Raw genomic sequence first — 14,645 nt, forward strand, 5'->3', positions numbered from 1 at the left:
ATTGGGACACCGAGTTTGAATTCGGCCAATTGATTTAAACGAAACACCTAGATACAGAAAGCCAACTGAATTTAAAACTGATGGTGTTGATAACCTGAAACCAATCATATTATAAGAATTTGATTATGTCATTCCGGATGTATAAGACGAGGGCACTTGGAAAATCAGGGACAGCCAACTGAAAGAGAGATACAATGCCACCTGCCAGAGTTAGCACCATTCAGCTCTCAGAGAAAGCCCATCGAATTAATCAAAGGTACCACAGTATTTTAGCTGAAAGTCCTCACTGAAGAAATTATAGAGATAAAACATTCCTGACAGCAGAATTAGTGGAAGAAAGGCATTTGGGAAGAGAGCAGTGACAACAGAATATGTCAGAAGAGAGTCTGCGAGAAATTGGAGAAATTAAGTTATAATTTATTGTTCTCTTATTAACTGGGTTTACATTAGTGGGACTTGTCTTTATTTAAACAGTATTCCAGTGGAATTTAGACCAGTTAGGGAGTAGTTAGTAGTCTAGGGGGGGAATTGTCGTTTTGTTAACAATTTTGTTAATTGTTGGGTTAAATAAATAAACTGTTTCTTGTTACTTGTAAAGTGGAGATCAGGGATTTTCTTTCTTTTAACCACTCTTTTAGTAGATTACGAGGGGAAAGATGAGCTTCTCTGGGTGCGTTAGGGGTAATTATTAGAGGGGAGCCCCTACTCCTGTCATAACAGTTCTAAGGAAGGGTCACTGGACCTGAAACGTTAACTCTGGCTTTTTTCTTCACAGATGCTGCCAGACCAGCTGAGCTTTCCAGCAACTTCTGTTTTTGTTCCTGATTTACAGCATTCACAGTTCTTTCGGTTTTTGTAACAGATTGGGGCTTGTGTTTTAGTTTAATTATCAGAGGCGTTCAGCCATTCCCCATCATAACAGCAGTTTAATTCATCAGTCCTACCTCATTCTCTGCTTTGTTCCTGACTATTTAACTTACTCCTTTTCCCCCACGCAAAGCACCTTGGCTTGTTTTACTATGTTAAAAATCCTATTCAAATACATTTAGCTGGTGTTGGGTGAGGTATGGAGGAGAACGGGGGCATCAGTCACAATGATCCAGCCACCATCGTGTGAGGCAGGTTTGATGGACCAATTGATCTTCTCATGTCCTCTAATTCTGTAATTTCCGTGCTGGATAGATACTTCAAACTTGAAGTTTCCAAAGTTGTAAGGGAAGCCAGTAGCATTCAGAATTACTGCAGAGCACTTTACTGGAATTGGCATGATGTCACGGAAAGATTGGCTCTTTCTATGGACGGCCATTGTGCATGAGAATGACTGAAGGGGTCCGTGACTGCTGAAAGATTATGGTGGAAGCCTGCGGTGTGAGTTGAACGATATCTTGCACATATTCAGGCAAACGCATAAGATAGATACAGAATGACTACTTCTGTGGGGACAAAAAATAGAGCCAAGGCTTTCAAGCGTTAAATTAGTATTAGGACTTGTACATATAAAAGGAGATAGAGGTTTGGAATTTTCTTCTGGTAAATTTTGATTTGTGCTAAGCCAATTGTTAATTTTAATACTGAGATGTATAGTTTTTGTTAACCCAAAAGTAATGAGGAAAATGGATGGAGACGAGGCAGGTACATGAACTTAGGCAACCGTGATCTCAATGAATGGCAGAAAAGGTTTAATGTGGTTAAGTGTCCTCCCTTTGCTGTTAGATGACACTTGTGTGACTTCCTTCCATCCTCTGAAACCTGTGTGAAGTCGTAACTTGCAAAACAACAATGACCTCCCGTTTTATTTCTGAGTCGTTAAACTATGGTCTTGGCAAAGTTTCTCTGGCAACCACATTCTACAGATTCTCTCTGCGGCATTAAACAGCAAATTATTCATCCAATATCCTCAGCAACAAAAGAAAGGACACCCCTTTATGCATTTACCAACCTTGGCACTCTGGTAGTTAACTCACTACCTGAAGTAATTTCAGGCATTTTGACATGAGAAGCTGCCATCTCAAGGCAATCATTTATTATTCCAGACATAATTTTTTTGATAAAAATTGATAAAAAGAAATTACACGCCAGAATTTCAATCATGTCACTTACAATAGAACTCAATTGTCCATATACCACTCCCTTTTACAAACAGGAGTTGTCAAACTCAATGATTTGAAATCATCACTGACCGAGGTCACTCACTGGAAGACTTTGACCTTCTGCTCTGGTCTAAGGGTCCCAACCTGGACAGCATTAGGAAACATTAATGCCTCCTGTGTGATTCTTTCCTACGGCATCAGAATTCCTGACTGGTTCACCCTTCACTCAGGCATTTTAAACATTCATTCTGGGAAATCTTTCCTCGTTAAAGCCGTTTCATTTGGAAAGAATGAAAACTGTAAGGACTCTGTGTGAAATTGGCTCAGGGTATCACAAAGTTGTTTCTTGTGGGCATGGTACATCATAGCAAAAACTGCCCCCACTGTAGCACTCAACATTCACAAAATTACACATTTCCTGGAAATGGAAGACTACGTATTAAAAGTGGAACATGATATGATCTAAATGGAACAAAATACTTTGGAAATGAAAAGCAGGCACAGTAGGAAGCTGTCCTGAAAACACTGATTGGCACTGATTTGGCAACTCTAGTCAGTGCAGTCTATAGCATGGTTATGGAATAGTGATAGAGTGATGCGGTACTCAGTCAGAACGAGAGGAAGGGGGAAGAGGTGGTTTTCTGAGGTTGGAAGCAAAGGCACATTGTTTGAGCCAGAATAAACTGCACATCTGACCTGTGTGATACCTGAGTTTGATGGGATGGTCAGTGCCAGCAGAGAAGGAAAGACTCCAAGGCTGACCACCGTGCAAACCTGAACTGCATCTTTCTAAAAAAAAAACACACACTTATCTGCAGCCAAAGTTAAAGATTACCAAGGCCTTGTACAGTTTAGGAGTCACAGAGCAGACATAAAGTAGCAACTGTTTCCAAAAGGTTGGGTGCCCCCTCCAAGGATTGGAAGCTACTCCTGGTACTTGGCTGACTCTCCGAGGCCGTTGTGATCTGCCAGGTGGCCGTGAGCGCTCTCCTCCCGGGAGAAGATCTCAAACTTCTTGTTGAGCTGCGAACGCAGGTAGTGATAGTCGTGCTGGTCCAGGCTGTGGCCACAGATCATGTACAGGGTGAAGGCAGTGGACAGCAGTAGGCGGTCAAGGGACAAGCTGGGGAGCAACCACAGGATGACCAGGAACTCCAGGAAGACCGGGTGCCGCAGGTGGCAGTACAAACGCTGGGCCTTCTGCGATTTCAGTTCCATGGGGTCTCCAAGAGCGAGACAGCAATAATAAACCTAGAGGAGAACACAGAGAGAATAATTAACTGTGCAATAGAGTAAGGTGGGGGAGGGGGTTCACACAAGTTCAAAATAACAATTTGGTGCAGGAGTAGGTCATACAGCCCCTTGAGCCTGCTCTACTATTCAATACCCTGAAGTCCACATTCCTGTGGATGTCCAATAAACATTAACTTCCTTGGTAGTCAAGAATCTATCTACCTCTGCCATGAAGTATTTAATAATCCCACCTCCAATGCTCTCACACAATCCTCTCATTCTTGCCTTAAATAGGAGACCTGTTATTTTTAATCTGCACTCCCAAATTGTAGTCTTATGTATTAAACCTAACCGTTGAGGTCAATGTAAAGTAAAACCAGCATGCCAAAGGATCCCCATCAGCTTTCAAGCGGTTGGATTAAAAGTACAACCCCCAAACCCCATCCTACAGTGTTTCCACATCCCGCTATCCATCAAGGCAGCTCGGTGGCTCAGTGGTTACCACTGCCTCCTCACAGCACCAGGAACCTGGGTTCAATTCCACCCTTGGGCAACTGTTTGTGTGGAGTTTGCACATTCTCCCCGTGTCTGTGTGGGTTTCCTCTGGTTTCCTCCCACAGTCCAAAGATGTGCAGGTTCAGTGGATGAGCCATGCTAAACTGCCCACAGTGTCCAGAGATGTATAGGTTAGCTGGATTAGCTATGGGACATTCAGGGTTATAGGGACAGGGTGGGGATACTCTCTGGATAGTTGGTGTGGACTCGAAGGGTTGAATGGCCTGCTTCCACACAGTAGGGATTCTATCAATCAATCAGTCATCCTCATCAGCAATGACCACTGCAATGTGGGAAAGGAAGTGTTTACTGAATTTCTGCACGATTCTCATGCCTGTCAGACCAAAGCCTTTGGTGCACCTAGGTGCCTGTTGCTGCTGAACTGAGGTCTGATAACCAGACATCAGTGACTGCCTTTTCAAGGTACCTAGGACTCACCTGCTTGAGACCCATGAGCTCGGCGTAGTCAAAGATGAGGACAATACTGAAAATGATCAGCCAGGCAATGACGTGAACAATGAAACAGATCAATGGAAACCAGGTAACCCAGGGCTCCTTGGACACGCTCCATAGCAGGGGGGCAGCATGGGTGGGCTGCCAGTAGTGCATCAGCAGCTGGGGAAGAGAAGGACTATTGAGATGAGAGAGGTGCCTGAAAACAAAGAGAGAGGACAATCTCTGCAACACAAGGCAAAAGAGAATCTGGACAGGATACAAAGGATAGAAGACTATGAGAGAGATAGACAAAGAGAAATGGGATAGTGTATCTGTAACTAAGGGAGAAGTGAACCAGTTATGTAGAGAGTTAAAATGGTGATGATCATTCAGACTGGAGGGCTACAACAGAGAAGGAGGAGAAGGGAACTGGTTAGGAGACAGGAGCAAAGCACAGGGAGAGGAAGGTACAGGAAGAGGAAAAAGAGGTACAGGGAGTGTAAAGAGGTCCAGGGAGAAAATAGAGAGATATAGAAAAGTATTACTGGTATGGAGGCAGTGGTACAGGGGGAGGAGAAACATGCTCAGGGAGAAGGGAGAGAGGTGCAGGAAGAGAAGAGAGAATGGTACAATGATTCGTAAGGCAGAAGAACAAGGCACGTAGATGGAAACAAACAAGGGAAGACAGATTCATAGACAAGACAAAGAAAAGAAAATGGAGAGAGAGAGAGATCAGGCAACAGAAGGCATGGCACCATTAAAGGAGAGAAAGATGGATTCAATGTGTCACAGAACCAAACAGGCATAAAGTGACAGAATGACAGTTGTAAAACAGGGACAAGGAATGACGTAGCAATGAAAAACCCAAAAACGCAAGAGCAGCGATAAAAATTCTTAGAATAAAATGAGATGAGAGGGTTATGATGACAGAAAGATGTTAGAAGCAAAGTTCAGGAAGGGGGCAGGTCAAAAACTGGAGGAATGGAGATAGGATGTGGGAGAGACAGAACAGGTGTGCACGGCAAGGAAAATGGGAGAGAAAGGGGAGAAAGGGTGACAGAATGAGTAGATTCTAATGAATTGAGTTTTCAGAGAAATTTAGAGGAGGGATAACACAGAGATCAAAAGGGGTGAAATAACTGAGGAAGAAAAACATAGCATTGAGTCTCTAGTTCATGGTTTTTATTACAGGGATAAGCAATAACTAATATCTACATGATATTTTTGGAGACTGACATCCCAGTGTCTACATAACATTTTGATATGCAACAGTGTTATATTCTAGTATTAAACACTCCAGATGGGACAATGCAATATTTTATTGTCTAACACTCAAGTGGGACAGTGTGATATTCCAGTGTCTAAACAGTTGTATGATAAAGTGTAAGAATTTCATTTCTACCACTGTGTTTTGTATCAGTGTGATATTTCAGTTTCTATTCCAGTTACAGTATAGTGTGATATTTTAGTGTTTAGCTCTCTTGACATGGGACGTTGTGAGAATTTCATTGTGTAATATTCCATTCTGGAACACTGTGATAGTCCTGTGTATTATTCAGACATGAGACGGTGAGACATTGTAGTGCCTGCCTCTGAGATGGGATAAGACAGTGTGATATTCCAGTGTGTAATATTCTGAATTGGATAGTGTGATATTCTAGTTTCTTTTTTTCTGACATGGGACAGTATTACATTCTGGTTTCTGGCTCTCTGATGTGGGGCAGTATGATATTTCAGAGTCTTCTTAACAACCTACAATCTGTTAGATGTTTACATTTCTGTTCTCAGAATCAGCAACTTCTGCCTTTCTTTTCCCACCTGGAGAGAGGCTGCCGTGCAGAACACATAGACAGATCGCTGGAGGACCCCGAAGCAAGTTAGTGTCCATCTCCTCACTGTCTCCATTGCCATAACACTGTGCTGCAGGATGAAGAATGTGAGTAGTGCCAGGTTGAAGAGGAGAGCCTGCTGTACCTGCTTGTCTCTGAATACAGACTGCCATTCCACGTGTTTGCGTATATCTATAAAAATAGTGGACTGAGGTAAGGAAAAAAAGACACATATCCCAACAGGAGAAAGTTTAGAAAATTCACCCAACATTTCACCAAATGGCGCAGCAAATAATTGGCTGAAATTGGACTACATACATCCCAACAGCAGAGGCAGCATGTGACAGACAACGGATTGAACCAAAACTCTAGAGTCCTACCACAGCTCATGGTAGAGGTGGACAATAGCGCTGGACAATTAAACAACTAACTAGAGAAGGAGGTTCTGTAAACATCCTCAGCCTAAGTGGTGGGACCGCCCAGCAATATAGGCCTAGAAGCATTTGGGACCACCTTCGGCCAGAAGTGTCTAGTGGATGAAACATCTTGGCCTCCTCCTAAGGTCACCAGCATTACAGATGTCAGTCTTCAGCTAATTTGATTCATTCCACATGACATCAACAACCAGCTGGAAACTGCAAAGGCTATGGGCCCTGACAACATCCTATTATTTGGAGGCTTCTCAAGGGCTAGCTGTGTCCTAATCAAGCTGTTCCAATAGATCATCAAACTGGTATCTTATTCAACAACATGTAAAATTGTCAAGGGATGGCATGTCAAATAAAAAGCAGGACAAGTTCAAACCTGGTAACTATCATTCCATCAGTCTACTCTCAATCATCAGCAAAGTGATGGAGGGTGATATTGACAGTGCTATCAAGTAGCACCTACTCAGTAACAACCCGATGACTTATGCTCAGTTTGGGTTCCGCTGTGGCCGTTTGGCTTTCGATCTCATTACAGCCTTGATCAAAGAGCAAAATTCAAGAAGTGAGAACGTGTGTCCTTGACATCAAGGCAGCAGAAGTGAGCATATGGCAGTAATGGTCTATAGATAGGTTTTAAACAAACAGTTTAATCGTGTTTCGACACAGCTTGGAGCAGGTAGGACTTTAACTCAAATGTAGGCACGCTACCACTGCACCACAAGAGACCCCATTGATAGTCTCAGTACTCAATATCAGCCAGCAAGAGTAGACTACGTTCAGCATCAAGTAGCAATAAATGTTTATACTTTGTACAAGCGCGAGTAATAATAGTCTACAGATTGTAGCTTATATAATCATATGGCACAGATGAGGCCCCTTACGCATTGAGTCTACACTGACAAAATGACTCTAGACTTGTTTCACTTTCCAGCACTTAGCCAAGGGCTATGACTTTTCAAGTGTTCATCCAAGTACTTTTTAAAGGTCGTGATGTTTCCAGCCACAGCTTACCATCTCACTGCATTCCAGATTCCCAACACCCTCAGAAGATTTGGCATGTCCATAAGGTCCCTCATCAACTTCTACAGATTCACCATTGAAAGCATACTGTCCGGGTGCATAACAGCCTGGTATGGCAACTGCTCTGCCCAGGTCCGTAAGAAACTACAGAAGGTGGTGTGCACAGCCCAGATCATCACGGAAGCCAACCTTCCATCCATGGACTCCATTTATACGGCTCGCTGCTGCGGAAAGGCTGCCAAAATCATCAAAGACCCATCGCACCCTGGTAATGATCTCCTACAACCTCTTCCGTCAAGCAGAAGATACAGAATCCTGAACACAAGCACAAGCAGGCTCTGGAACAGCATCTTTCCGGCTGTTATCAGACTGTTGGATGAACTCTAGCCTCAAATAATATAACCTGCAAGCCTCTAAGTCTTTTTGATCTGTACGTCCTTTGCTTGCTGTGATCTGCCTGTACTGCTCGTAAACAAAGCTTTTCACTGTATTTCGGTACATGTGACAATAAAACCAAAATCAATCAATCAATCAATAAAATCAATCAATCACCATCGTCTGTGTGAAAAGAACTTTTCCTCAAATCCCCTCTCAATCTCCTGTCTTTCATCTTGAATAATGCCCTTTGTTATTTCCCCTTCAACTAAGGGGAACAGCTACTTCCTATTCTTGCTGTCCATGCCCCTCATAGCTTTATTCATACACCTCAATCAAGTTTCCCCCCTACTCAAGTGTAATCATATCCTTCCCACGGTGCAGTGACCAGAACTGCACACAGTACTCTAGCTGTGGTCTAACTAAAGCTGGAGTATATCTTCAACATAACCACCACCCTGGTATTACAATCTGTGCCACGATTGATAAAGACAAGCGTCTTGTACACCTTCTGAATTACCCTATTCATCCATCCTGTCAGCGATCTGTGGTCAAGCACTCCAAGATTCTTCTGTTCCTCTGAGCTGCCTAGTGTCCTGCTATTTACCGAGTACTCCCTTGTCTTGTTACTAGTTCCAAGTTGCATCACCGCACTATTATCAAGGTTAATTTCCATCTGTCACTGATCTGAGGAATCCATACATATCCTGCTGTAACCTCAGACCTTCTTTCTCCTCATTATCAACCACCCGGCCGATCTTTGTGTCATCCGCAAGCTTATATATCACTTCCACTACATTTTCTTGTTTATCATTTGTACATATCACAAACAATAACGGATCCAGCATTGATCCCCGTATTAAACCACTGGAGACCGAACTGCAGTCACACAAACAGCCATTAACAATTACCCTCTGTCTCCTACTATTAAGCCAAAGGTAGATTCAATTTGCCAAATTACCCTGGACCATGAGTGTTTTTTACCTTCTTTATCAATTTCCCATGTGGGGGCCTTGTAAAAGGCTTTGTTCAAATCCACATAAACTACATCAAGAGAACTACACTCATCTGCACATCCGAGTAACTTCCTGGAAAAACTCAATCAAACCTGTTCAGCATGACCTTCCTCTGACAAACTGGATATTGTGGAATGAGACCAAGGGAGTAAGCTGAGGTGACCTAGGGTATTGTCACCAATGATGGGATGAAGGAGTATACGATTTACAGAAGGCTGGAGCAACATGCTGCACAGGAGGGATGTGAAATATAGAGGGCTCAGCTAGGCATTGGCAGGAATTAGAATCGGAGTTTGAAACTCAGTGAACAGTAAGTAGATGTGGGGAGAATGCAGTGGGGTGCGCCGGCAAAAAAGGAGCCACGTAGTTCAGAGAGGAGAGGCATTTACTGCAAAGTTCGCAATGGGCGGTCCTGGAAACAGGCAGCAAACCGAGTTCACGCAGGGGAATCTACTGCTAGTCTGCTGTTTTGGCATCAGGAAGTTAGGTTCAGTTTAAATGTTCACTGTCGGTAATGTGTAGTTGGGAAAGTACCTTAAATACCAAAGGAAACTAAGCATCCCACGTACTTAATGGAGTGGAGTTACTCAAGTCCTATAGCATAGAGTGAGGCCTTTTTTAGCCCAGGACACCTTGCTTTCTCCCCATGGTGGCTGCATTTTCATTTTCTGTAACAGATAAAATTCTCTCCATTTTATTGAGAAATAAAATAAAAAGCCAATATATGTTGGATTTAAGAGTCATACCAGATTTGAAACAATAACTGTTTCTCTCTCTATAGATGCTACCAGACCTGCTGAGTTTCTCCAGTTCTCTGTCTGTGTATTTATGGCCCCTCGTTTTGGATCCTTCCCCACTTCCCAGACAACTGGGAGCATCCTCTGTAATGCTGACCTCATCAAGTACTGTTATACTTTCAAAAGCCTCTATTAGGCAACCGTTCAGCTTTCCTGATACTGCAGAAATTAGTTCCAAGCTGTTCCATCCTTATGAATGGTTACATCCCATTGGTTCTCCAAAGATCCTTGCAATTTATTTTGGAGTTGTCTGTATTTCTTTACTCTATACACAGTGTATGACCATGTTTTATATTAATGTAAATGACATGTACAGTGATGCAACTGTGAACTGGTTTTGTCCAGTGCGAGATTAACCCCTCAATAAGTCCCCACTCTGTGGTACTGGACGCAACATTGGGCTTGTTGTTGGTTTATGCTCAGCATTTTCTGCGTATTGCCTTGGTGCTTTATGTAGGCCATTTGGATGTGGAGCCTTTAGTCTGTAAATACACTGTGTTGTATGTCATTCCCACACCATGTTGGACAAGATTTTAAACCTTTCTGTGGCCTTATATCTTCCCATCTCCATAAACTCAATATCCCCCACAACATCCCCAAATCATGCTGAGAATGTGACTCTAACCTCCTGTACACTCCCTTCCTTTCAGCCAAAATTGGTGTTGGGACTCACAGGTACGGAGTCCACTCCCCAAGATGCATCCAATGTCCTCTCCACCACTGACTAAACACTCAATTACTCCATGCCCCACACACCCACACACTGTTAAAGCAAGCATTTATTGTCCACCTCTAACTGCTCTTGAGATTGTGGTGGAGAACTGCCACATTGAACTACTGCAGTCACCTACAATGCTGCTGGAAAGGAGGTTCTAGAATTTTGATCCAGTGACAGTGAAGGAACGGCAATATATTTCCAGGTCTGGGTGTTTTGTGACCTGGAGGGGAATTTGCAGGGGTTGGTGTCTCCATGCATCTGCTGTCCCTGCCTTTCTAGGTGGTGGAGGTCACAGGTTTGGAAGGTGTTGCCAGAAGAGCCTTAGTGAGTTGTTGTAGATGCTACACACTGCTGCCACTTTGCCTCAGTGGTGGAAGAAGTGAATGTTGAAAGTATTAGATGGAATGCAGATCAAGTGGGCTGCTTTGTCAACAACAGTGTTGAGCTTCTTGAGCGCTACTCAAATCCCTTCTTTGGCTTAATGTCTTCTTGTTTTGATTACAATGAGGTTTGTTGTGTCGTTCTTTTATGTCAAAGATGTAATATAAATATTGGTTATTGTTGTTGAAAACAACAGTTCTGAATCTGTGTTGTGGAACTGGTATACATTCCCCTTGCAATAGCAGTGTTGGTTCAACGACAGCCCAGCGCTGCCCTCTTCAGTATTTTATGTTCATTATCTGATATCGATAATGAGCCACACCCAGCTTCAAAAGAGAGCTTCTTGAATTTTGTTGGAGCTGCACCCACCCAAGCAAGTAGGGAGTGTTCCATCACACTCCTGAAATCTATCTTGTAACTGGTGGACAGGCTCTGGGGGGTCAGGAGGTGAGTTACTCACTACAGGATTCCTGGCCTAAGACCTGCTCTTGCAGCACAGTACTTACATGACTAGTCCAGTCCAATTCCTGGTCAATGGTAAACTCTTGGATTTTGATAGTGGGAGATTCAGTGACGGTAATTCCATCAAATGTCAAAGGATGATGGTTTGACTCACTCTCATTGGAAAAGATCATTGTTTGGCACTTGTGGGGTCTGATTGTTACTTGCCACTTGTCAGCCCAGGCCTGGGTATTGTCCAGGTCTTGCTGCAGTTGGGCATAGACTGCTTCAGTATCTGAGGAGCCGTGAATGGTGCTGAACATTGTGCAATCATCGGCGAACATTCCCACTTCTGATCTTATGATAGGGGAGACGTCATTGATAAGTAACTGAAGATGATTGGACCAAAGACACTACCTTGAGGAACCCCTGCAGAGATGTCCTGGAGCTGGGATAACTGACTTCCAACAACCACAACCATCTTCCTATGTGCCCGGTATGACTCTAACCAGCAGATGCACCCTATTTATATGCAATGGCATCTAATCAATGGTGTCATGGCCAGGGAGAGGGGCATAAAAATTGAGAACATTATGAGATTCATGTGCGGTGATGAATGTTGAACTGATCATCACCTTATCAATTACCAATAGCATCTAGCCCCATAGATAACACAGCTTGACCATGAAGATCCAGAAGTGTCCCGATACCTTGAGATGCAAACGCAGAAACGAAAGAACCTCACAGGGAGGCCCTCTAGGTACAATAAAAGTGGACATCCACTGCATTGAGGATGTCCGACGTGACTTTTGGGGATACAGTGTATTACTGCTTTTAGGCCCTTGGCCTTATCTCTTGTAAAGATTGAGATCTGGTTTGATGGCTACAATCAGAAGCTACTGGAGGAGAAACAGCACCTGTAAAGGGTTTAGCCCAATGACAAGTCCTCTCCATGTAAGAATAAAGCAGACTGAAATATCTGTCGGACTGTCTGATGTAAATTCAGAGGGATGCAAGACAATTGGTTGAATTAGAAAGCAGATGAATTTCAGTCACATGCACACTTCAAAGACTGGAGGAAATGCTATGATGTTGGGAAAGCTGTCCACGAATGTCTGTCAGCAAATTCACCACCTATCATCGGTGCTGACAGGTCAACACTGCCCACATAAAAGCAAAATACACTGGATGCTGGAAATCAGAAATAAAACAAAGTGCTGCAGAAACTCAGTAGCTCTGGCAGCAACTGTGGAGTGAGAGAGTTCTGCAGATGTCATATTTGTCTTGAAATATTAACCTGTTCCTCTCTTCACAGATGCTGCCAGGCCTGCCAAGTTTCTCTGTTTTTATTTCAACATTGCTGATAGTTTGGCTGTCAATAAATGACTCAATGTTTGCTGGCCTTGTGGTTTCCTAGTTCCACTGATTCTACACCTCGATCCTTGGTTGAATATCCTCTCAAGCTAATGAAATGATCTCATCTCTTATTAAGAGAGCCATCTCACCTACTTTTCTTTTTTGTCTATCCCTCCTAAATGCCTTATATCCTTGGATATTGAGTAGCCAACCTTGGTCGCCCTGGAGCTACATATTCCCAGTTGCAAGTAGATCATACCCATTTATCTCAATTTGTACAATCAAATAATCAACAGTTTTGAGAATACTATGTGCACTCAAGAGTGCCTTTAATTCTGCTTTTTAAAAAAATTCTATTTGTATTTGATGCTTGCCTGTTATCTTACCTTGTAGACTATGTCTGATATCTATGAGCCTGACATCAGTGGTGGTGAAGTTGTGGGAGGTGATTCTGAAAGATACTATTTACATGCATTTGGAGAGGCAAGGAAGGATTAGGCATATTCAGCATGGTTTTGTGCGAGGGAAACTGTGTCTCACAAACTTGTTCGAGATTTTTTTAATGAAGTAACCACAAAGATAGATGAGGGCAGAGTGGTAGACGTTATTTATTTGGACTTTAGTGAAGTCTTTGACAAGGTTCCACATGGAAGACTAATCAGTAAAGTTATATCACATGGGATTAGGGTGATCTTGCCAATTGTATACAAAACTATCTTTACGATGGGAGACAGACGGTGGCGGCAGAGGGTTGTTTTTTGTACGAAAGCCTATGACAAGCGGTGTTCCACAGGGATTGGTACTGGGCCTGCTTTTGTTTGTCATTCATATAAATGATATGGATGAGAATACAGGAGGTACAGTTGTAAGTTTGCAGATGACACCAAAATTGTGGTACATAGGTTAGTGAAGACAGTTATCTAAGATTGATCAATTGGGTCAATGGGCTGAGGAGTAGCAGATGGAGTTTAATTCGGATAAATGCGAAGTACTGCATTTTGGTAAAACAAACAAGGGCAGTACTTACACAATTAATGATAGGGCCCTGGGTAGTGTTGTAGAACAGAGACCGAGCGGTTCAGGTAGTTAATTCTTTGAAAATTGCGTCACAGGTAGAATGGTTAAGGAATTTAGCACGCTTGCCTTCATTACTCACACCTTTGTCTATAGGAGTTGGGACATCATGTTGAAGTTGTACAGGACACTGGCGAGGCTTCTTCTGGAGTACGCTGTGCAGCCTTGTTGCCCTGTTACAGGAGGGATATTATTAACCTGAAGCCAGAAAGGATTTACCATGATGTTGCCAGGAATGGAGGGTTTGAGCATGTTTTTTAAGGTGAGAGGAGAAAGCTTTAAAAAGAACATGAGGGGCAACTTTTTTTTTTACACACAGAGTGGTTTGTGTGTGGATGAATTGCCAGAGAAAGTGGTGGATGCAAGTACAGTAACAATGTTTAAAAGACATTTGGATAAGTACATGAATAGAAAAGGTTTGGAAGGATATGGGCCAAGTAGAGGTACATTGAAATAGAAGGGTCTAGGCCTGAAACGTCAGCCTCTCTGCTCCTATGATGCTGCTTGGCCTGCTGTGTTCATCCAGCCCTGCACCTTGTCTCGGATTCACCAGCATCTGCAGTTCCTACTATCTCTGTTTGGGCTGAAGGGTCTGTTTCCATGCTGTACGAATCTATCTGCTTGGTCATGTCTCCTACAATTCAGTTGCATTATTGTCTGCCTCAATACTACCCTCCACAATACTGCAGGGTCAATGTCTGCTATCTACTTGGTCAGTACCTGGTGTTCCCTCAGTATTTGCCTGTATAGTACTGGAGGGTCCGTGCCTGCCGCACTCTCAGTGTCACCCATGCAGTACTGGAGGGTCAGCATCTGCTACACTCTGTGTTGCCCCCTGCAGTACTGGAGGATCAGTGTCTGCTGCACTCTCAGTGTCGCCCCCTGCAGTACTGGAGG

General features: G+C 43.2%; 1 protein-coding gene across 1 annotated transcript in view; it reads right to left on the bottom strand.

Moving 5' to 3' along the window:
- Positions 1 to 1,922: 1,922 nt before the first annotated feature.
- LOC109920573 (nurim) overlaps positions 1,923 to 14,645 on the bottom strand; it is a 13,227-nt gene continuing 504 nt past the window's right edge. The window contains exons 2-4 of the mRNA XM_020520613.2: positions 6,132 to 6,334; positions 4,317 to 4,493; positions 1,923 to 3,341 (exon numbers count right to left, since the gene is read on the bottom strand). Of these exons, the coding sequence (XP_020376202.2) occupies positions 3,015 to 3,341; positions 4,317 to 4,493; positions 6,132 to 6,334 (707 nt within the window). The 3' untranslated portion in view covers positions 1,923 to 3,014. The remainder of the gene's footprint in view (positions 3,342 to 4,316; positions 4,494 to 6,131; positions 6,335 to 14,645) is intronic.

Source organism: Rhincodon typus, chromosome 35 (genome assembly GCF_021869965.1).
Source record: "Rhincodon typus isolate 14 chromosome 35, sRhiTyp1.1, whole genome shotgun sequence".
NCBI lineage: Eukaryota > Metazoa > Chordata > Chondrichthyes > Orectolobiformes > Rhincodontidae > Rhincodon > Rhincodon typus.